This window comes from Salmo salar, chromosome 07 (genome assembly GCF_965601325.2).
Source record: "Salmo salar chromosome 07, fSalSal1, whole genome shotgun sequence".
Taxonomy (NCBI): Eukaryota; Metazoa; Chordata; class Actinopteri; order Salmoniformes; family Salmonidae; genus Salmo; species Salmo salar.
Window position 1 is genome coordinate 29,109,596 of NC_138297.1, and position 25,371 is coordinate 29,134,966.

The 25,371-nt window shown below is 43.6% G+C and overlaps 1 protein-coding gene across 2 annotated transcripts in view; it reads left to right on the forward strand.

Annotated features, from left to right (window-relative positions):
- The first annotated feature begins 13,691 nt into the window (after nt 1–13,691).
- Nucleotides 13,692–25,371, forward strand: part of LOC106608991 (calpain-1 catalytic subunit) — a 32,571-nt gene continuing 20,891 nt past the window's right edge. For both annotated transcript variants that reach the window (XM_014207306.3, XM_014207307.3), the window contains exons 1-4: nt 13,692–13,858; nt 21,662–22,319; nt 23,219–23,288; nt 24,953–25,071. In XM_014207306.3, coding sequence (XP_014062781.1) covers nt 22,068–22,319; nt 23,219–23,288; nt 24,953–25,071 — 441 coding nt within the window. In that variant the 5' untranslated portion in view covers nt 13,692–13,858; nt 21,662–22,067. The remainder of the gene's footprint in view (nt 13,859–21,661; nt 22,320–23,218; nt 23,289–24,952; nt 25,072–25,371) is intronic.

The window sequence follows — 25,371 nt, forward strand, 5'->3', positions numbered from 1 at the left end:
TAATCAATCAGATTCCAAACTCTCCACCATGGCCAAGACCAAAGAGCTCTCCAAGGATGTCAGGGACAAGTTTGTAGACCTACATAATGCTGGAATGGGCTACAAGACCATCACCAAGCAGCTTGGTGAGAAAGTGACAACAGTTGGTGCAATTATTCGCAAATGGAAGAAACACAAAAGAACTGTCAATCTCCCTCGGCCTGGGGCTCCATGCAAGATCTCACCTCGTGGAGTTGCAATGATCATGAGAACGGTGAGGAATCAGGCCAGAACTACACGGGAGGATCTTGTCAATGATCTCAAGGCAGCTGGGACCATAGTCACCAAGAAAACAATTGGTAACACACTACACCATGAAGGACTGAAATCCTGCAGCGCCCGCCAGGTCCCCCTGCTCAAGAAAGCACATAAACATGCCCGTCTGAGGTTTGCCAATGAACATCTGAATGATTCAGAGGACAACTGGTGAAAGTGTTGTGATCAGATGAGACCAAAATAGAGCTATTTGGTATCAACTCAACTCGCCATGTTTGGAGGAGAAGGAATGCTGCCTATGACTCCAAGAGCACCATCCCCACCGTCAAACATGGAGGTGGAAACATTATGCTTTGGGGGTGTTTTTCTGCTAAGGGGACAGGACAACTTCACCGCATCAAAGGGACGATGGACGGGGCCATGTACCGTCAAATCTTGGGTGAGAACCTCCTTCCCTCAGCCAGGGCATTGAAAATGGGTCGTGGATGGGTATTCCAGCATGACAATGACCCAAAACACACGGCCAAGGCAACGAAAGAGTGGCTCAAGAAGAAGCACATTAAGGTCCTGGAGTGGCCTAGCCAGTCTCCAGACCTTAATCCCATAGAAAATCTGTGGAGGGAGCTGAAGGTTCGAGTTGCCAAACGTCAGCCTCGAAACCTTAATGACTTGGAGAAGCTCTGCAAAGAGGAGTGGGACAAAATCCCTCCTGAGATGTGTGCAAACCTGGTGGCCAACTACAAGAAACGTCTGACCTCTGTGATTGCCAACAAGGGTTTTGCCACCAAGTACTAAGTCATGTTTTGCAGAGGGGTCAAATACTTATTTCCCTCATTAAAATGCAAATCAATTTATAACATTTTTGACATGCGTTTTTCTGGATTTTTATGTTGTTATTCTGTCTCTCACTGGTCAAAAACCTACCCTTAAAATTATAGACTGATCATTTCTTTGTCAGTGGGCAAACGTACAAAATCAGCAGGGGATCAAATACTTTTTTCCCTCACTGTTAGTACAGGAAGGGAGGGGTCGAGGACGCGAAGCACCCACCGTAATAGAGAGAGGAGGCCGAGAGGAGGCTTAGCCACAGAGCAGTTGGTCACTGAGTCCTTGACACACTCTCCCGCGTCCCATCAGTCTCGGCGTCTCTTGTTGTAGGAACTTTGAGGTGCATTCTGCCATGTAGGGGCTGCAACCAGCTATGAGTTGACTGTGGGCCTGGCCGTAGAGGCGGCTGGTGGCGCCAGAGTAGGAGTAGAGGTTTTCACAGGTATGACGACGACGTGCCATCGCTCCAGGTTGGGCCCGCGATGAGGTGGAGGCGTGGGGAGCCGAGTCTCGGTGGGCAGCTACAGATCTGGCTAGAGGAAGGTACTTAGACAGCTGTCACATATCTTCCTCCATCTTCTAAAAGCTCTCCGTTGCCTCCACGACGGTGACTCCCAAAATGCTGTCATCAGAGTCCCATCTCAGTAGGAGCGTTATGTCAGCTTCTTTGATGGCTGTCAAAGAAAGCCTAAGGTGCCTCTGTGTAACTACAGAGATGGCCATAACTCGTACCGAGCACACAGCCAATGCCTGGTTAAGGTGGAGCACATCGCCAGACAGATGTGACACCTCCTCGACTTTGGCCTCGGAGAAGGATGTCTGACGGGTTGACATTCGGGACAGGGCCACAGTAAGCAAAGTGACGTTGTTAGCCACTGCCACAGCTTGCCAGCCGAGGGTATAGCTCGTGTCTGCCAGTTGCGCAGTGAAGCGGTCTTTGAAGGGGGGCAGAGAAGACATCTTTGCATTCCATTGGCTGCAACCTGGAACGAAGTGGGCAGCCAGCGTCTTCTCCAGCTGAGGGATACCACTTGTGATGGGTTCTTGCCATCCATCCACTGTGGTAAAGGGCAAATATGATTTTGCCGGCGCCCTTGCCCTTCGTCCCATGAGCCCCTGTTGTGGAAATATTGGTTCAATAATATCTCTCAGATACCGGAGCCTGGGAATTCAAATATACTTTATTACAAAGTAACAAGCCGAGTTGGTCCATGGAGCAACTGCCGGACTCAGTCTCAGCCTACTCCTTGTATACAGTTTCATGCTTATACAAGTTTCATAGTCCCTCCACTTTAAGCTAATAACCATATCCCCTCGGCTTTACTCCACCATTGTTTCTAAATCTAAGTTCTTTCCTCTAGGCGAGGTTTCTCCCCCCCCCCCCCCCCCCCCCCCCCCCTCTAGTTCCTTGACTCAATTTTATTGGTGGCGCGCCTATACATTATTTCCCGAAAATAATAAGTAGATTACTACAAAAATTATAAGATTGCTACATGCCATTATTGGACTATAATATTACTACGGGTCATTATAGGATTAAGTACAGATAACGATAGGACATTATAGAATTATACCAATAAATATACTCAATCCCAGGATTACACATAGTGCCTTTGCTTACTTAGTGCATTTCAGGCTTTAAACAAGAAACGCATTCTCTTAACAGAAAACACCCATACCCCTTGCATACTTGTCCAGCGAGGTATGGCGGGAGCTATAGGTTCCGCCACTTTCCGTCATTGAGCCCAAGGCCCACCCACAATCATGTCATGATCTCTGGCCGGGGGTCAGGAGAGGAGGGGGGTTCTGAGGCGTCTGGCAGCTCCCTCAATAAACCCCGGGAAGTCAGAGCATAGGGAAGCTGGCAGAGTGGATGATTGTCCCAAGGAGAGGTCGAAAAACTCTTCCATCTCCTCGTTGTCACCTCCACACTCACCCTCCCCAGAGGGGGAAGGGGGGCCCTGAATTTGTGTCAGTGAAGTCGGCTTTTCAAAAAGAGAGTCCTCCATATGCCCATTGTTGTCCCCTTCAATGTCATCATCTCTGGAAGAACCCCCAGAACCTGAGATTGTGGAGATACGATTTCTAGGGGGACCTCCACACCGAAAAACGGCAAGCGTTCCCGCAAGCGTCCCCTTGGAGGACAACAGGGCGCAGCTGACACACTGCAGGGTTCCTGGATGCTGTCCCTGGTGTGTTTTGGGCCCAAGCAATCAAAACACATGTGAGTCCAAAGCCACCGATAGAGAGAGGAACAGCAGTATTAAGCTCTTAAAACAGCTTTTGGTGGTGGCTTCTTGCTCATGATAGATGATGCTGAGTGGATGAACAGCGGCAGGATGGTCTTGAAGCTCATCTTGTCATGCAATTCTTCAGACTTATCTCCAGTTTCACTGAAGAAAATGGATTGTCACTAGTTACCACAGCCACAAAGTCACAATTGGCTATATCGTAATGATTCATGAAAACAAAAATGAGCTTTTTTGTCATCATTTAAGTTTAGGCTAGTAGTACAACAGAATGCGTTCAACCGAAATGTGTCTTCCACATTTTACCCAATGGCTCTTAAGGATCCGCCCCTTTTTAAAAAACTTTCACCTAAAATGACATACCCAAATCTAACTGCCTGTAGCTCAGGACCTGAAGCAAGGATATGCATATTATTGATACCATTTGAAAGGAAACACTTTGAAGTTTGTGGAAATGTGAAATTAATGTAGGAGAATGTAACACATTAGATCTGGTAAAAGATAATACAAAGAAAAAACCAACTGTTCTTTTGTAATTTTTTTTGTACCACCATCTTTGAAATGCAAGAGAAAGGCCACAATGTATTATTCCATCCCAGGTGCAATTTAGATTTTGGCCACTAGATGGCAGCAGTGTATGCGCAAAGTTTTAGACTGATCCAATGAACCATTGCATTTCTGTTCAAAATGTTCTATCAAGACTGCCCAAATGTGCCTAATTTGTTTATTAATAACTTTTCATGTTCAAAATTGTGCACTCTCCTCAAACAATAGCATGGTATTATTTCACTGTAATTGCTACTGTAAATTGGAAAGTGCAGTTAGATTAACAAGAATTTCAGCTTTCTGCCAATATCAGATATGTCTATGTCCTGGGAAATGTTCTTGTTACTTACAACCTCATGCTAATCGCATTAGCCTACATTAGCTCAACCATCCCGCGAGGGACCCACTGATCCTGTAGAGCAGTGGTTCCCAAACGTTTTATAGTCCCATACCCTTTCAAACATTCAACTTCCAGCTGCGTACCCCGCTCTAGCACCAGGGTCAGCGTACTCTTCAATGTTGTTTTTTGCCATCATTGTAAGCCTGCCACACACACACACACACACACACACACACACACACACACACACACACACACACACACACACACACACACACACACACACACACACACACACACACACACACACACTATACGATACATTTTTTAAACATAAGAATGAGTTCGAGTTTTTGTCACAACCCGGCTCATGGGAAGTGACAAAGAGCTCTTATAGGACCTTAACACAAATAATAATATAATAATAATCAATAATTTTGCTCTTTATTTAACCATATAAAACCTTATTTGTTCATCGAAAATGTTTAATAATTTACCACAGGTTAATGAGAAGGGTGTGCTTGAAAGGATGCAGATAACTCTGCAATGTTGGGTTGATTTGGAGAGAGTCTCAGTCTTTAATCATTTTCCATACATAATCTGTGCCTGTATTTAGTTTTCATGCTACTGAGGGCCGAGAATCCACTCTCACATAGGTAGTGGTTGCAAAGGGCATCAGTGTCTTAACAGCGCGATTTGCCAAGGCAGGATAATCCAGAAATCTGGCAGTGGCTTCTGGTTAAATTCAATTTTTACAGAACCGCTTGTTGCAATTTCGATGAGGCTCTTTTGTTCAGACATCAATAAGTGGACTGGAGTCAGGGCATGAAAGGGATAACGAATCCAGTACCTACGTAATTGCGCACCCAACTCACTCAGGTGCTTCGCTATATCACATTTGACATTGTCTGTAAACTTGAGTTCATATGCAGCAAAAAAAAATCATACAATGATGGAAAGACCTATGTGGTGTCCTTGTCAGTGCAGGCAGAGAAGAGCTCCAACTTCTTAATCATAGCTTCAATTTTGTCCCGCACATTGAATATAGTTGCGGAGAGTCCCTGTAACCCTAGATTCAGATCATTCAGGCGAGAAAAAACATCACAAAGATAGGCCAGTCATGTGAGAAACTCGTCATCATGTGAAAATTATGGTCAGTAAAGAAAACTTTAGCTCGTCTCTCAATTCACAAAAACGTGTCAATACTTTGCCCCTTGATCACCAGCGCACTTCTGTATGTTGTAAAAGCGTTACATGGTTGCTGCCCATATCATTGAATAGTGCAGAAAATATATGATAGTTCAGGGGCCTTGCTTTAAAAAAGTTTACCATTTTCACTGTAGTGTCCAAAACATCTTTCAAGCTGTCAGGCATTCCCTTGGCAGCAAGAGCCTCTCGGTGGATGCTGCAGTGTACCCAAGTGCAGTGGTGGAACTAGAGTTTTATACATGGGGTGGCCAGGGGGTGGCAAAGGCTACTTCAGGAGTCCATTGACCATGACAGAACATTTGTGTGTAACCCTAACCTGGCATCTAATGAGCATGAATGAATCCTATGATTGCTGATTAGAGGTAGAAGTGATAATTCACTTAACCCGGAGTTCGTCAATGTGGCAGATAGTGTGGTCCAAAAGAGTTACCTCATATCGAATTATTTAACATACCATGAATAGTCAGTGTCTTTACCTCGGAACTGCAGCTCAATTTCTTTCACACACACACACACACACACACACACACACACACACACACATACTGGAGAGACTTAGGTCACTCTGTTTTCATGAATATATGATCTGGGTCTATAAGTGGTGAACATCCAAAATATTTCCAGAAAATAAAGCTCAAGCACCAAGGAGATAAGATAGCGTTTGTGTTACATAAATTGCATAGTTTATTTACAAAATAGTACATTTACAAAAAAAACTGCAATTTGACATACCAGGTATCAGGCAGAAATGGACTTGAAAAATAAAAATAATTTTGTGCCCACCAATATTACAAACTTACAGTATAAGGTAGCGTCCCACCTGGCCAACATCCGGTGAAATTGCAGAGCGCCAAATTCAAAATACAGAAATACTTATAATAAACATTCATAAAATATACAAGTGTTATACATCGGCTTAAAGATTAACTTCTTGTTAATCCAGCTGCTGTGTCATATTTCAAAAAGGCTTTACGGCGAAAGCATACCATGCGATTATCTGAGGACAGCGCCCCGCTTACAAAAGCATACAAACATTTTACAACCAAGTAAAGGAATTACAAAAGTCAGAAATAGCGATAAAATGAATCACTTACCTTTGATGATCTTCACATGTTTGCAGTCACAAGAGTCCATGTTACACAATAAATGTTCATTTTGTTCGATAACCTCTCTGGGGTATGTGGGACGCTAGCGTCCCAACAGCCAGTGAAATAGCAGAGCTCCAAATTCAAAACAACGCTAGCGTCCCAACAGCCAGTAAAATAACAGAGCGCCAAATTCAAAACAACAAAAATCTCATAATTCATATTTCTCACACATACAAGTATTATACACCATTTTAAAGATAAACTTCTCGTTAATCCAACCACAGTGTCCGATTTCAAAAAGGCTTGTCGGCGAAAGCATACCGTTAGATTATGTTAGGACAGCACCTAGACAAGAAAAACCACACAGCCATTTTCCAAGCAAGGAGAGGTGTCACAAAAACCAGAAATACAGCTAAAATTAATCACTAACCTTTGATGATCTTCATCAGATGGCACTCATAGAACTTCATGTTACACAATACATGTATGTTTTGCTCGATAAAGTTCCTATTTATATCCAAAAAACCCATTTTACATTGGCGTGTACTGTTCAGAAATGTTTTACCTCCAAAACTCCCGGTGAATGAGCACATCAATTTACAGAAATACTGATCATAAATGTTGATAAAATATACAACTGTTATGCATAGAATTAAAGATAAACTTCTCCTTAATGCAACCGCTGTGTCAGATTTCAAAAAAGCTTTATGGCGAAAGCACACTTTGCAATAATCTGAGTACAGCGCTCAGTCACCAAAACAAGCCATACAGATACCCACCATGTTGTGGAGTCAACAAAAGTCAGAAATAGCATTATAAATATTCACTTACCTTTGATGTTCTTCATCAGAATGCACTCCCAGGAATCCCAGTTCCACAATAAATGTTTGTTTTGTTTCGATAAAGTCCATATTTATGTCCAAATACCTCCTTTTTGTTCGTGAGTTCAGTTCACTATTCCAAATGCAGAAGGCACATGCACTAAATCCAGACGAAAAGTAAAAAAAGTTGCATTACAGTTTGTAGAAACATGTCAAACGATGTATAGAATCAATCTATAGGATGTTTTTATCATACATCTTCAATAACACTCCAACCGGACAATTCCTTTGTCTTCAGAAATGTAAAGGAACTCAGCTCGCTCTCACGGCCGCGCGCATGACTGAGCTCATGTCAATTTTCCAGACACCTGATTCTTATTCTCTCCCCATTCACAGTAGAAGCCTGAAACAACGTTCTAAAGACTGTTGACATCTAGTGGAAGCCTTAGAAAGTGCAATATGACCCCACAGACACTGTATATTGGATAGGCAATCACTTGAAAAACTACAAACCTCAGATTTCCCACTTCCTGGTTGGATTTTTCTCAGGTTTTTGCCTGCCATATGAGTTCTGTTATATTCACAGACATCATTTAAACAGTTTTAGAAACTTCAGAGTGTGTTCTATCCAAATCTACTAATATTATGCATATCCTAGCTTCTGGGCCTGAGTAGCAGGCAGTTTACTCTGGGCACGCTTTTCATCCGGACGGGAAAATACTGCCCCCTACCTCAAACAAGATAAAGTCGCTCTTTATGTCCCAAAAACTCTGTTTTGTTGGCGCGTTTTGTTCAGTAATCCACTGGCTCAAAAGCGGTCACGGCTTGCAGACGAAAACATCCTAATAGTACCTGTAAAGTTCATTGAAATATGTCAAACGATGTTTATAATTAATCCTCAGGTTGTCTATTGTCTAAATAATTGATAATATTTCAACCAGACAATTGCATCTTCAATAGAAAAGAAAAACAACGAACGGCGCGCAATGGGTCACGCGCTCAAAACAGCTCTGGTTCATTTAGTCCACTGAAAGAATGTTCTCATTCTTCCTCGTTTTTCAGAATACAAGCCTGAAACAATGTCTAAAGACTGTTGACATATAGTGGAAGCCATAGTTACTGCAATTTGGGTCCTATCCAAATACATACTGTATTGGCATTCAATAGAAAAGTACCCACATCAAAAATATACCACTTCCTGGATGGATTTTCCTCAGGTTTGTGCCTGCCATATCAGTTCTGTTATACTCACAGACATATTTTAACAGTTTTGGAAACTTTAGAGTGTTTTCTATCCAGTACTACCATACATATGCATATCCTAGCTTCTGGGCCTGAGTAACAGGCAGTTTACTTTGGGCATGTTTGTCATCCAAACTTCAAAATACTGCCACCTACCCAAGAGAGGTTTTAATCATGACCAAAGGGACCGCCTAAGTGCCAAATTATCCTAGGTAGATTTAAAACAGCATAATTCTGCAGTTCTGGTGAGAACTGGCAAAATGTTTCACAAACTCATCCATGTTGAGGGAGCGTGCCCGCCCTGACTCAACACTGAGAATTCCGAGGTGATTTAACCTGTCATCAACCATTGTTGTCCTAAGGTGGGTTTCAATCAGTTTTAAATCTGAGAAGCTTCTCTCGCAAGAAGCACTGCTGACTGCTGTAACAACAGAAATCTTACAAAGTCGAAATAGGTCATGGAAGACCTCTTTATAAGGTTCTAGATACACAACAAAGTCAAGGAGAGTAGACGGTCTGTCCCTTCCACTTTTCTCTCTCCTATCAAGAAGCCGCTTGGTTTGATGAACCTCATGTTTGAGGTCCTCTAAATATGACTCAAAGAGCAAAGGCAAATAGAGGCTCCTAATTCAAGACTGTTGTACTCTTTGGGTTGAGAGACTGATCCCTGGCATTATCTCACAATTCTTCTTTGAAAAATGCCTTTGCAGCTCAGCTGTGAGACTGTTAAGCACCTGATAAAAATAGCTCTTTGGAAGCTCTCAACATCACTTTGGTCACTATTTTTCTGTCCTATAGTGCTCATCATCAATAAGTCGTGAAATCCTAAGCTTGTTTAGGCTGTCTTTTACACATTGTTTGTACACTTATTTTGCAGTGCTCTGCAATCTCTTCAACCTCGTTCCAAAGTTCTCCAAAGTAACCCTCACTTCTGTAGTTGTCATGTCCTGACCATAGAAAGCTTTTATTTTCTATGGAAGAGTAGGTCAGGGCATGACAGGGGGTTTTCTAGTTGTTGTTTTCTATGTGGGGTTCTAGTTTAGTTTTTCTATGTTTGGTGATTGGTATGATTCCCAATTAGAGGCAGCTGGTAATCGTTGTCTCTAATTGGGGATCATACTTAAGTAGCTTGTTTTTCACTTGGGGGTTATGGGATATTGTTTATGTATAGTTACATTGTAGTCACGGTTCGTCTATTCTTTATTTGTTTTGTAATTGCATTACGTTTCACTTTATAATAAATTATGTGGAACGCTACTCATGCTGCGCCTTGGTCCGATTCTTCATCTAACGAATGTGACAGAATATACCATCCAACCAGGACCAAGCAGTGTGACCAGGAGTGGGGGACATACTGGACTTGGGAGGAGATATTGGATGGGAAGGGATCCTGGACTTGGGAGGAAATCCAGGCAGGACAGGATCGCCTTCCATGGCGGGAGACGCAAGCGGTGAAGGAAGGACAGCGACGACGACAGGGTTCCATGACACAAGCCCAAGAAGCAACCTCAAAATATTTTTTGGGGGGGCACATGGGTTGGTCGGTGAGGCCGAGGGGCGAGTCGGAGAGCAAAGAGGCATATTGGGGTGAGTCAGAGTCCGTTGAGGAGATATTGGATAAATTGGAGGAGAGTGAACGGAGGGGAGATTTAGAGACGTTTGAGGAATTGTTGGATAAATTGGAGGAGAGTGAAGAGAGAGAGCTGTTGGTTTGGCCTAGTATGCACAGTATTCGCCCTGAGGAGCGTGTTAGTCGTCCAATGCCACCTGTGTCAGCTCCCCGTACTCGTCCTGAGAAGTGTGTTAAAGTTCCGGTACAATTGAGGCCGGCTATACACACCAGGTCTCCAGTGCGCCTTCACAGCCCAGTACGTCCTGTGTCAGCTCCCCCTACTCATCCTGAGAAGTGTGTTAAAGTTCCGGTACAATTGAGGCCGGCTATACACACACCAGGTCTCCAGTGCGCCTTCACAGCCCAGAACGTCCTGTGTCACCTCCTCGTACTCTCCCTGATGTTCATGTCCCTAGTCCGGTGCCACCTGTACCGGTCCCACGCATCAGGCCTCCAGTGCGCCTCCCCAGTCTAGTACGTCCTGTGCCTGCTCCTCTTACTCGCCTTGAAGTGCGTGTTCCCAGTCAGGTATGTCCTGTGCCTCCTCCTCGCACTCTCCCTGAGGTGCGTGTCACTAGTCCGGTGCCACTTGTACCGGTCCTACGCATTAGGCCTCCAGTGCGCCTCCCCAGTCTAGTACGTCCTGTGCCTGCTCCTCGCACTCTCCCTGAAGTGCGTGTCACCAGTCTGGTGCCTCCTGTCCCGGCTCCATGCACTAGGCCTCCAGTGCGCCTGCCCAGTCCGGCGACAGTTCCCAGTCCAGAGCTTCCGGCGACAGTTCCCAGTCCAGAGCTTCCGGCGACGTTTCACAATCCGGAACCTCCAATGACGGTCCACAGTCCGGAACCTCCAATGACGGTCCACAGTCCGGAACCTCCAACGACGGTCCACAGTCTAGAACCTCCAACGACGGTCCACAGTCCGGGACCTCCTGAGAAGGCCCACAGTCCGGAACCTCCTGAGAAGGCCCGCGGTCCGGAGTCTCCAGCAACGGTCGGCGGTCCGGAGTCTCCAGCGACGGTCCGGAGCCTCCAGCGATGGTCGGCGGCCCGGAGCCTCCACCGATGTTGGCGGGTTCGCAGGATGAGAGGTTTCTTCGTCCTGCACCAGAGCCGCCTCCTATGATGGCGGGTTCGCAGGATGAGAGGGTTCTTTGTCCCCCACCAGAACCGCCTCCGATGCGGGAGGATTACATTTACATTTACATTTTAGTCATTTAGCAGACGCTCTTATCCAGAGCGACTTACAGTAGTGAATGCATACATTTCATATAACTCATACATTTTTAATTATATTATTATTATTTATTTTTTTATTATTTTTATTTTTTTTTTCTTTGCTGGCCCCCCGTGGGAATCGAACCCACAACCCTGGTGTTGCAAACACCATGCTCTACCAACTGAGCTACAGGGAAGGCTATCCGCGGGATGAGAAGGTTCTTCGTCCTGCACCAGAGCCGCCACCAACACTAGACACCCCCTCTAACCCTCCCTTGTTTTTTGTTGTTTCAGGTTTTGCGGTCGGAGTCCGCACCTTTGGGGGGGGGGGGGGGGGGGGGGGTACTGTCATGTCCTATAGTGCTCATCATCAATAAGTCGTGAAATCCTAAGCTTGTTTAGGCTGTCTTTTACACATTGTTTGTACACTTATTTTGCAGTGCTCTGCAATCTCTTCAACCTCGTTCCAAAGTTCTCCAAAGTAACCCTCACTTCTGTAGTTGTCATGTCCTGACCATAGAAAGCTTTTATTTTCTATGGTAGAGTAGGTCAGGGCGTGACAGGGGATCTTCTAGTTGTTCTTTTCTATGTGGGGTTCTAGTTTAGTTTTTCTATGTTTGGTGATTGGTATGATTCCCAATTAGAGGCAGCTGGTAATCGTTGTCTCTAATTGGGGATCATACTTAAGTAGCTTGTTTTTCACTTGGGGGTTATGGGATATTGTTTATGTATAGTTGCATTGTAGTCACGGTTCGTCTATTCTTTATTTGTTTTGTAATTGCATTACGTTTCACTTTATAATAAATTATGTGTCACGCTGCGCCTTGGTCCGATCCTTCATCTAACGAACGTGACAGTAGTCCTGTAATGTGTCTGTAAAGGCACGTACTAGATCCATAGCCCTTGCTAGGTCAAGAGAGCTTGATTGGAGTATATCAGAAAGACATTTGGCATCACCAAGCACTTTACAAAAAGTAACCAAAAGCCCTATGAAATGTAAATCTATCTGAGAAAGAAGGCCCCTTGCCTCCACTGATCTATCACCACTATTTTCAAGTGTGATATCCTGTAGCACTCTCAGAACTACTGGAAGCCTGTCCCTCAGATTACAGCATGCCATGTATCTGCATGCCCACCTTACATCCGTAAGTCTCTGTAGTTCCCTGGGCTGCTGCTGTGGATACAGCTCTTTCTGAACCGCAAGCCATTTGAGATGAACGTACGAGCCAGATACAAAGTTATAAAGCTTCCGCAGGAAAGCAAAAAAGTTAACTGCCTCAGGCACTGATTTTACAGCATCAACAAGAACCAAATTCAAACAATGTGCATTACAGTGCACATAAAATGCAAATCTTGCACTGTTTTTAATCCATGCAGACACACCACTACAATATTATTTGTAGTCCAGCCCATGTTTTTTTCAAGGCCATCAATTATCATTTTTGGGAGACCTGCTGCATCTAAGCTTTCAGCTGACTGAAAGTGTAAAAAGCTTTCGTGGATGGCCCTGTTGTAACAGTACCACACAACTAAAGACATTTGTTCTTTTTTCTTTAAATCTTTGGTTTCATCTGCAATTACACTAAAAACTTCACTTTCTTTAACTTCTCTTATTATTTCACTTTGCACCATCTCAGCTAAGCCCTCAATACCCTTGTTCTAAATTTGGTGGCTTGTGTACTTAGCATTGCCACATGCATTGATCTTTTTCTCTTTGAGAGGGTCATGCTTTGCTATTTCTTCATACCCTTGTTGTGATTACCCTTGTTGTGAGAGTTATCAGACTCTCGATGACCTCTCTACGCATTATTTTGAGTGGCAGTTAATAGGAAATGTATAATTAAGGGATCCACAAGATTAGATACTAACAGCTGCTGACTAAAATGTGTAGTTTAAAGTATAGGCCTGGCCTACCATTGGGTCCTTTTGGAACAGCATATCTGGTGCTTGATGCAGTTGGGAGGGGATCAATGACATCTCCTGGCAGCTCTGGCTCACTGTCTTGCTCAGAGCCAGAGGTCTCTGTGTCATCCCATGATACATCTATTACATTAAAATAACAGAAGTGTATAATCACAATAAAAATGTAATGATTGAAAACTAGTTAGACAATACAAACATTTATTTAATGGAAAATTGATCTTTGTGGACTGCACAATGCTACCTTGTTGACAAAATGGCCGAGCGCTACAGATTACTGTTCGAATTCAGAATTGCGCTTCTCCCTCCCCGCTTTCGCCCGATGACGTGATGGGTCTTTTCCCGGTGCCCAGCGGCTAAGCATAATCGAATCCACCCACTGGTTATACTCATGCGCTTCACGCTGGGCTGTGGATGGAACAGGGCTAAACAGCTTCACGCTGGGCTGTGGATGGAACAGGGCTAAACATAACGGACTAGAGAACAGAGAAAACAAAACAACACATTGAACCGCTAAACAACCACCAAAAGGTAGGACATTTATTTCACTTTTCTTAAAATATGTCACACGTGTAACTTCTTTTTACTGATTAGGGCAATTACTAGTTTACTATGAAGAAAAGCGACGTCACTACATTGGAGCTTTCTTCTAAAAACAACCTACAATGCTGCTTAGTACTGTAAAATAATTGTATTTTACTGTAGGTATTTCCCTGTAAATGTACAGCATTATACTGGCACCACAGTCACCAGCTTAATACTGTAATTAAATGTTCTGCATCTGGCTCGCAATGAGTTTGAGAACATACGCGGATGTAGTTTTGAAACCATGTAACATCATGTAGTAGTTGTAATATATATATGGCTGTAGCAAGCAGTGTTGTAACAGTGTTTTGACATCTTCCTGTTCCAGTGAGGATTCCATGTGTGTTAGGCTACTTTTATATTTGTTTTAGACCGACCAATTCTTCAGATTCTTCTGAAGGCAGCGGGTGTTAAGCACGTTTCGAATTTATTAACTAAATAGCTTAGCGTCTAGTAGCCTCTCTGTCCTCTCAGATACTCAACAAAGAGACTACTATGGTCGGACTTGTCGCTTGTTTATTAAAAAGCCACAACTAAATCCAAATGGGGTAACTGTCAATTGTGTGAAAGACATGGGCGGCGAGATGAGAGGATATGTTCTTCAACTCTGCTTGTCCAGCTGTTCACTGTGTCACCTCGATGAGAACATGCCTTTGACAGCTGGCCAGCCCATCAGTTGTTTTCTGGGGGAAACTTTCCTGACCTTCAGAATTTTGTTTTTACGGTTTATGTCTGTTTATAGCCTACACTGTAAAACATTTCCTGTAAATTTACAGCATTATACTGGCACCACAGCAAGGATGCTGTAATATGTTTTACAGTGAGGAAAATAGTGCTGTAACCTATATTACAGCATCTCTGCTGTAAAGCAAAATTACAGTATTAAACTGGTGACTGTGGTGCCAGTATAATGCTGTGCATTTATAGGGAAAAACCTACAGTAAAATACAATTATTTTACAGTACTAAGCAGCATTGCAGGTTGTCTTTAGAAGACAGCTCCCTGAAATGTAATATTATAAGAAAAACAATATGTGTAGAAATATTTATTTATATTTATTAAACATCTCAATTTTGTTGAGGTCGGGGGATTGTGGAGGCCAGGTCATCTGATGCAGCACTCTACTTCTTGGTAAAATGGCCCTTACAAAGCCTGGAGGTCTGTTGGGTCATTGTCCTGTTGAAAAACAAATGATATTCTCAATAAGCCCAAACCAGATGGGATGGCGTATCGCTGCAGAATGCTGTGGTAGCCATGCTGGTTAAGTGTGCCTTGAATTCTAAATTAATCACAGACAGTGTCACAAGCAAAGCACCCCCACACCATCGCACCTCCTCCTCCATGCTTTACGGTGGGAAATACACAGTTCGTCCGTTCACCCGCACCGCGGTTGGAACCAAATATCTCAAATGTGGACTCATCAGACCAAAGGACAAATTTCCACCGGTCTAATGTTCATTGCTCATGTTTCTTGGCCCAAGCAAGTCTCTTCATATTATTAGTGTCTTTAGTAGTGGTTTCTTTGCAGCAATTTGACCATGAAGGCCTGATTCACACAGTCTCCTCTGAACAGTTTATGTGTCTGTTACTTGAACTCCATGAAGCATTTATTTGGGCTGCAATGTCTGAGGCTGGTAACTCTAATGAACTTTTTTTTTTACCCCTTTTTCTCCCTAATTTCATGGTATCCAATTGGTAGTTACAGTCTTGTCTCATCGCTGCAACTCCCGTACAGACTCGGGAGAGGCGAAGGTCAACCCAACTAAGCCGCACTGCTTCTTGACACAATGCCCACTTAACCCGGAGCAAGCCGCACCAATGTGTCAGAGGAAACACCGTACACCTTGCGACCGTGTCAGTGTGCACTGCGCCCGACCCGCCACAGGAGTCGCTAGTGCGCGATGGGACAAGGATATCCCTACCGGCCAAACCCTCCCCTAGCCCAGACGATGCTGGGTCAATTGTGTGCCACCCTATGGGTCTCCCGGTCGCAGCCGGCTGCGACAGAACCTGGACTCGAACCCAGAATTTGTAGTGGCACAGCTAGCACTGCAATGCACTGCCTTAGACCACTGTGCCACTCGGGAGGCCATCCAACTCCAATGATTATCCTCTGCATTAGAGGTAACTCTGGGTCTTCCATTCCTGTGGCGTTCCTCATGAGAGCCAGTTTCATCATAGCGCTTGATGGTTTTTGCGACTGCACTTGAAGAAACGTTCAAAGTTTTCCACATTGACTGACCTTCATGTCTTAAAGTAATGATGGACTGTTGTTTCTCTTTGCTTATTTGAGCTGTTCTTGCCACAGTATGAAATTGGTCTTTCACCAAATAGGGCTATCTTCTGTATACCACCCCTACCTTGTCACAACACAACTGATTGGCTCAAATGCATTAAGAAGGAAAGAAATTCCACAAATTAACTTTTAAGAAGGCACACCTGTTAATTGAAATGCATTCCAGGTGACTACCTCATGAAGCTGGTTGAGAGAATGCCAAGAGTGTGCAAAGCTGTCATCAAGACAAAGGGTGGCTACTTTGATGAATCACAAATATAAATATATTTTTATTTGTTTACCACTTGTCTGGTTACTACATGATTCCATATGTGTTACTTCATAGTTTTGATGTCTTCACTATTATTCTACAATGTAGAAAATAGTCAAAATAAAGAAAAATCCTTGAATGAGTAGGTGTGTCCAAACTTTTGACTGGTACTGTATATAAAAAGGGCAAACTATTAACACAATAAAGCAACGAATGCACAAGAATTGGTTGCATTCTGGAGAGCTGAGCACATTCGGGAGGGAGAAGTGCCAATATCTTCGCCACACACCCCTCCCCCTCTTCTTGTCTCAATGTGTCTTGAGTGTGATTAGACATTTTATTTTCACACATATTTTTAGATGCATTGCTTTTCACTGCCAGCCGCATCTCAATAATCAGCTAGGCCTATTGCCATGCACGCAGACCAAATTGCGGGTTTCCCAGCTTGGCATATTAGCCTCCACGCTTGTGATTTCAAACTATCCACAGATAAAATAATCACATGATTATCTGTGGCTAAGTCATGCTCTCTGGTGAAGTATTTTGAAAAGTGTTTCTTGTTCACTTGGCCTTCGTCAGAGCTTTAAAACGAAATACTTAAGCATCTTTTGATTACTGAATGTGTCTGCACCGGGGTCTCGGGATGTGTCTGCGTTATTTATATGATGTTAATTAGGCCTTTTGATTTGAACATGGATTGTTTTAGTTTTGTAGGCTTGGCTACCTATTTCCTTATTTCATTCATGGATCAAGCCATTGCAGTCATTCTGATCTTGTTCCCAATGATCAGTGCTTTAGTTTATTATGTTGCTGTCCTGAATTTCTGAATTTGCGATGTACCCAACAGCGGTTCTGAATTTGCGATGTACCCCACTGTCCATGTCTTCAGTCCTGTTTAAATAGGAATGATGGGCTATGTGGGCTACGGTATATGTTCAATGTGATTGTCTGTCTATAACCAGCCTGAGTAGGCATGTAACTCCATTCCTATTTTATTCATTTATATTTAGCGAAATTAATCGAATTGGAAATGATCTATTATCAGGCAAGTTAATGCGATACATGTCTGTTGAATTTGTAAAAATCAACCCGCAGTCGACCCCGCCCCACCTACTCAGCCAGCCAGTCAGGAGTTGCTACTGCGTTGCGGCGGTGAAATACTGCATACTTTTTTTCTTAACGGTACATGCTAAATAGTATGCGACGATGAGTACATAGTATGCAGTTTAAGTATATAGTACGCTAGTATGGGTGTTCGGACATGGCCAGAGGGTGGTGGAAATGTGAGCTCCCTGCTATTTGGAAGACATGCAGAATAACACCTGCGCAGGTTCCAATGCTTTAGCACGAATAATGGGGGTTATTATAACCGACTAATGTTACTGTAATATTGTAAACTCTGTCTCTCTCTATGTGCGTGTGTGGCCTATACAGTATAGTAGTGCTTTCAGGTGTGGTCTAACTGCCTGTTTGTGGTCAGTCCTTTCTTTGTATGAAACAGTAGTTAGGCTACACTACACCTTTCGTAAAGCTTTAATTACCGCAGGCAAAAATGTATAGAGTATTATACTGTCTAACTGTACACACCGTCCATGTGTGAGTGGTAGGCTGTTTCCAGCACAGGTAGGCTCCAGAGGGGTTTATCTATTATCCCAATCAGTCTTCTCTCTCTGCCTATATAGAGCTCACCAGTTGTAGTCTTAAAAAACGTAAATTAAACCTCTGGTTCGTTCAGCCCATTCTTATGGGGGAGATTAATGGGGTTTTGGGGTAAACACTGAAAATAAGGTCTGAGGTTAACGCAGGTTTAGGAGATCTGATACGTTTTGTTCAGTTAACATGACCTTTATGAATTATGAAGCCTTTATGTGCTTTATGTGGTTATGATGAAGATTATCTGATACAATAAAATGTATAACATCTCATAATCATGTGTTTACCACAGACCTTATTCTCTGGGTTTGTCCAAAAACGCCATTCATTTCCCCATAGGCTTTGGCCAACGAGCCATGTCAGAGTTGGCCTACATTAGCGTCTACAAAAAGATGCCATTACTATTGCTCTCTATATGCGGTAGCAGTTAGCCTGGGGATAAGGCTATCTCCCATGTGATACAGATGTCAATAGTGACAAATGATCACTTCATTGCTTAATTGTCTTAAGTTTTAGGCTATTTGATTAGCAGTAATAATATAATAGTGATAGGCTACAGATCAGTAAGAAACAATATGTCTTGAATTGGGCACACCAGTGGGGCTGATCGTGATGTGTCTGGACTACTAATCTGTCATTTCACGTTAGTGAAACTATTTGCAGTGAGGCGCAAACAGAGAAATATTCCATGTGAGGAACATCAAATATTCATTTGAGTTGAAAACCCTACTTGATGAGAAGACTCCTGACTACACACACGCTCCCCTGTCTGTCAACCCACCACAGTCACAGAAATGTGAACGTTTCTACCCAGACGATATGTAGGTAACTGACATGCATGTATAGGGGTTGAGTAGGTATTCAGTACGTGCTGAAACTGACCCAAAATATGGTATTTTTCTACTAAAAGAGATTTGTTCAATTTCCACTTTATTGTCTTCCATCTAAGATGGTAGAACTTGATTCCATTATCGTTCCCCATAGTATTACCCTCGAGACTCTAAAGAAGTGGTGAGAGTCAGTTAGAAAGTCAACTCTGACCAGTGGGAAAAATCTTTGAGTCAGGGAACAACAGGCAATAGCAATGGGTGTGGCAGAGTAGTGGGTGGCAGCTGTGCCTGACCAGGCTCTCCTTCTGCACCAATGAGAAACAGACAAGGCTTAGGGTTTGTTTTTACTGACAGTTGAGGGGTAGAACAAGAAGAGAGCTCAGTGTGAATAAGAGTCAGCATGTGTGAGTGAGTGAAAGTGAGAGGCTGAAAAAGAAAGAGAGAGAAAGAGGTGAGGTAGACTTCACTTCAGAATCCGAGGAAAGGTTTAAAATATATTAGAAGCAATTGTGTGCCTCAAACTTTCTCTCTCTCTCTCAATTTTTTGTTTGTTTGTGGGAGAGCATGAGTGGGAAAGCGGGAGAGAGAAAAAATAGAGTGATTGTGATGTGAGGAAACGGGAAAGGGAGGCTGTGGAACTATGAAAGCAAACTCAAACAGGCAACATCTCCCTTTCCCCCGACTGTGCAGTAGTTACCAAAGAGCCTGAGAGTCTTTTGTATGTTCTTGGCTGTGTTCCCTCCCATTCTGCGCTGTTTACACTGTGACACACACACACACGCACACACACGCACACACACACAACTTTACCTTAGTCTCTGCTCATGATTAGTAGCTGTTTCTTCAGTACAAATCAATGGAGGCTGCTGTGGGGAGGACAGCTCATAATAATGGCTGGAACGGAGTATGTATTTGTTTGATGTATTTGATACCATTCCGCTGATTCCGCTCCAGGCGTTACCACGAGCCCGTTCTCCCCAATTAAGGTGCCACCAACCTTCTGTGGTACAAAGTCCATGCAAAACATTCAGAGAGTTTTACATTTGCAGAATAGAACCCAGATAGCACATTTAGTTTCTTGGAATATATGGTTCTGGGAACAAAGCCATATGTTTTTTAAACATTTAGAGAACAGAAGTGGAAATTTTGCCTGTTCTGGGAACGTTCATTTTTAGGTTGCAGGGAGGTTATGAGAACATTTTACTATGGTTCCTTGACATTTTTCCTGGGAGGTTTTTATAAACGTTCTGAAAACAGAAATTATAGGTTATTTGAAGGTAATTAAATACGGTTCTGAGAACATTTAAATAAGACTTTTAATAACACTGGTAGCTTAGTTTGGGTTAACTGTTTTGAACTCCAAGCACAGATAGGACACACGGAAATTCATTTGCTTCGGCATTAATCATACAAACACATGTATTTATTTTATTCTGGCAGAGATTTAAATCTGTCTTCCCTGTGGCTCAGTTGGTAGAGCATGGTGTGTGCAACGCCAGGGTGGTGGGTTTGATTCCCACGGGGGGCCAGTACAAAAAAAATTAAAATGTATGAAATGTATGTATTCACTACTGTAAGTCCCTCTGGATAAGAGCGTCTGCTAAATGACTAAAATGTAAATGTCTGTAATGTTCTCTATCCATGGAGTTATTCCACTGTGCCACCAGGATGGAGCTAGCATGCCATGTTTTTTTTACTTGTACAAAGCTATTTAATTAGTCTATTCAAACCCCATTTCAAAGTAAACAAGCACTCATTAAGATCAGGTGTGGCCAGTTAGTGGGCGCAGACAACACACCTGAACACACTTAACAGGATAGAGAAGAAGAACATTGTTTCTGAACGTTCTCTGAATGTTTTGAGGACATGACTTTAAATAGAACCATGATGAAACCTGCAGAAAAAATGATGCTGAAGTACTGAAATTCTCACAGAAGAACATTGTTTTTGAAAGTTCTGAGAACATGACTTGAATAGAACCATGAGGAAAGAAGTACAAAACGTTATCATGAGGTAGTGAAATTCCTACAGAAAAACGTTGTTTCTTAATGTTCTCTGACCAATTGGAGAACATTACTTTAAATAGAACCATGAGGAAACCTGTAGGAAACGTTATGCTGAAGTACTAAAATTCACACTGAAGAACGTTGTTTCTTAACTTTCTCTGAACTTTCTGAGAACATGACTTTAAATAGAACCATGAGGAAACCTCTAGAAAGCGTTATCACGAAGTATTGAAATTCCCACAGAAGAACGTTGTTTCTAAACAGTTTCTGAACAATTTGAGAACATTACTTTAAATAGAACCTGTAGGAAATGTTATGTTGAAGTACTGTAATTCCCACCTAAGAAACCTATGGTTCTCAGAGCGTTATATGCTAGCTGGGACTCCCCAAGACAAGCACTTATGACTCAACTTTGTTCACAATGAGTAACTATGTTATTCACTAGAGAACTGAACTGAAGTCAGTTTGACTATTATTGTGAGTAATCCCAGTGCAATCCTCTGCTAGCTAGCGTGCACAGCGGGTTGACAATTTATAGGAGGCGGGGGGAGGGGGGCAAAGTGCTATTTGCACTTTGCTATGTGTATCTTGTTTATTTTGTCTGTGCTGTACAGGCTGTATTTGAATGAAGTATACATTCTTACAGGAGTTAAACAGATATTTATGTATTTTGAATTTCGCTAATTTCCTTCTCTCTCTCGCTTTCTTCTCCAGGGGCTTTGGTGGGACAACAAGGTACAGCCAACTCGCTGAGTCTCACCTCATTCTATTGGCTTCTGAGCCCTGTCTGCTAAAGGTACAGCCAGCCAATCAGTGAACTGTTGCCGTGACTCTGAGATCTGCCTGGTGCTGTGAAGAAGACGTTTTCCTTCTGAGCCCATCCTCCAGTCCCCACTCTACCACTTTTTACATGACTAGGACTGTCACTGATCTCCATTAAGCCTGTCACAGCCTATTATCACTACCTCATCTACAATTCTAACCTCATAATTGGCTGTTGCTGTTCTATGTCTGATTCCTAATTGAACGTCAGCCATTAACCTCCTCCCTGACTGGCTCCCTGGATTAGCTTTGAACTTTGACCTCTGCCACAGCCAAATACAACTACGGCCAGGTGAGAATGGAGCAGGTGTATGCGTCGGGGATGGCCGCCAAGTTGCGCAGCCAGTGGGACCGGGACGAGGGTCTGGGCCAGAACCACAACGCAGTCAAGTTCCAGGGCCAGGACTTTGAGTCGCTGAGGGCCCGGTGCCTCCAGAGCCGCAGCCTGTTTGAGGACAGCCTGTTCATCTGCGCCTCCTCCTCTCTGGGGTTCAATGAGTTGGGACCACGCTCCTCCAAGACCCAGGGAGTACGCTGGATGAGACCTACGGTGAGATGATACCCCGGCTGGGACTGCCTGTTATTATACTTACTGAGCCTCTTTAGTTTTTCCCGACCATATTACCTGACCAGGAACAACTCACCTACTGAACCTAGACCGTATCTGAGCCTTACTGAGATGAATCTTAGACCCGATCCTTAAAGGCCCCCTATAAGTATTATATAAGACTATTCTCAGATGACTCTGACATAATTATTTGTCTTTGGCAATAGTTTGTGTGTGTGTGTGTGTGTGTCTTAGTCTTATGCCGTGTGTGTGTGTCCTAGCTGGCGTGCCTGTCTATCCTAATGCTCTTCACACTCCGTCTCTCCTCATTCCCTTTCATAATGCATCTCCTCCAGCAACTCGCTCCTCAAGAACTGTAATATTGACATCCCTGGAGAGAACACACACCATGCTGCTCCACTCCTCAGCTCAAAATGCGGAAAGAGCTTTTTATAGCTTAGCTAACTAGCTCTCACGCTGCTCGTGTCTTGAGTTATCTGTGTATGAGGGATGGGTTGGGAGGCAGAGAGAGGAGATGCAGTACTCGGTAGTTTAGCAGGAATGTCTCAGCCATTTTCTAATGTATTCTATGAGGCACTTGTGTGATTGACGGGGACGCCGTTCGCCATGACAACAAGGACGACAGGCTTTACCAGTGCTGCAGTGCAGTGTCAACACTGTGGTGAAAGAAGAAGTGAAATGTCAGCCCTACGTGTGTGTGTGTGTGTGTGTGTGTGTGTGTGTGTGTGTGTGTGTGTGTGTGTGTGTGTGTGTGTGTGAGCAACAACAATCACCCAACCCTGGCATATCTTACCTCTCTTTTTCTTCCTCTCTCCCCCTTTCTCTTCGCTATCTCTCTTTTTTTTTCTTCTTTCTTTCTCCCCCTCTCTTTTTGTCTACAGGAGATCTGTACCCGTCCCCAGTTCATAGTAGATGGAGCCACTCGCACTGATATCTGCCAGGGAGCTTTAGGTGAGTCCAGGTCTCAGAAGGAGGGTTGGTGGAGAGCCTGAGAGCCCGATGGAACAACCACTTGAGGAGAGAGAGAGAGAGAGAGATGAGAGAGAGAGAGAGAGAGAGAGAGAGAGAGAGAGAGAGAGAGAGAGAGAGAGAGAGAGAGGAGAGGAGAGAGAGAGAGAGAGAGGAGAGAGAGAGAGAGAGAGAGAGAGAGAGAGAGAGAGAGAGAGAGAGAGAGAGAGAGAGAGGAGAGAGAGAGAGAGAGAGAGAGAGAGAGAGAGAGAGAGAGAGAGAGAGAGAGAGAGAGAGAGAGAGAGAGAGAGAGAGAGAGAGAGAGGAGAGAGAGAGAGAGAGAGAGAGAGAGAGGAGAGAGAGAGAGAGAGAGAGGAGAGAGAGAGAGAGAGAGAGAGAGAGGGAGAGAGAGAGAGAGAGAGAGAGAGAGAGAGAGAGAGATTTGATTGCAATCTTGGTACTCTTGTGTTTTCCTCTATAAACACTGTGTGGGATGCATAATTTATACTCTGCTCTGCTATCTCACATCTTTAAACAATGTAACAACCTCCCTCTGGCTGAGATGTGCTGGTACTATACCACCACTACAGTAAACATAGGAAAGGTATACACGTTGCCTGGTACTGTATCGCATACTAACTCTGAGCTGAATGGTTGATTTGAAAGTCTTCTCATCTCTTTGTACTGAATCAAATGCTGTGTTAGCTGGGAGAGAGCTGCCTACCTCTCTCTTAAATATGGGGCATGCCGAGCCCAGAAAGAGGAAGTGGCGTGCTCAACTCTAAAGTGTGTAGTAGCAAAAAGTATTTTGTGCCGGGTTTAAAAGGCTTACATAAAACCTGCACTCACTGGAGTAGTCTTTAAGTTTGAATGTATTTTTAGCAGTAGCATACAGTCTTCGTCTGCGTTTGGATAACAATAGGCATTCACCCACATTTCTAGTACTGCTTCCTTCTTTCTTTTTCAGCATGCCGAACCCAACCGTGGTGTCTTCTGTGGGCTTTTCAGCCTATGCCTCTGCCCTGCATGGGCATTGTATTATATGGCCTCTTCTGTTAGACTTACAGTAGATCTAGCTATTTAATCAGCATACTGTAGGTCCAGACAGTTCAAATTCGAACACACTCCTCGGAGGTTACATAGGGTCAGGATGAAGTGTGTGTTAACAGATTCTCGGACCTCTCTCTCGTTACGGTTTCCTTATAAGGTGCATTCCAGTATTACAAGGTTAAACCACTTAAGCCTGAAGTGCTCCGTTCCCACAGCAGTGAGAAACAGACAGCGGTATCTATCTGTAATTAATAAGTCTAACCAGAGCGGAGAGTTTAGTCAGTTAGCTTCACCTAGCCTTGAGGCTAGAAATTATTCAAAGGAAGAACAGTCGGGAACTTTTGAAGAGATGAATGATGAACAGGGCCAGGAGATTTTTCTTACCGTGTTACTAGATCAGGGAAAAACTCTGGGCGTTACTTGTATGCTTATGAGTAGCGGCCAGAGTATTTCCAGGTGGTCAAACCAAACTCATCCGACTAATGAATGTTTGGTGACTTTTTTTAAGGGACTGATACAATGCATTGCTATCATTATCATAGTCTACCTATGACTGATGTAATATGTTGTGTGTGTGCCTGTCTGTGTACTTGTGTGTGCGTGTGTGTTTGTTTCAGGTGACTGCTGGTTGCTGGCAGCCATAGCCTCGTTGACTCTGAACGACAACCTCCTCCACAGAGTGGTGCCTCATGGACAGGACTTCGGAGGCCAGTACGCTGGCATCTTCCACTTCCAGGTCACCACACACTCACTTCCTGTTTCTGATTTGACTGTATATCCATCTATACGATAATATATACTAATATACAGTAATACAGATATTCAGCTACTCTTGAAGTGAACTCGAAGTTGTGGCGAGGAGTGAGCTGGCAACCGGAGGCAATCTCAGGTGCCACCTACCGCTGATGTTCCCTCGAGCAAGGAACTTCACCCCCTAAACTGCTCATTGGGTGCAGCACATGCGGCTGCCCTCTGCTCCAGCATCTCCAACCTAATATGTGTTCGTGTGTATGTATATCGGGAGGGAGGGGCGGAT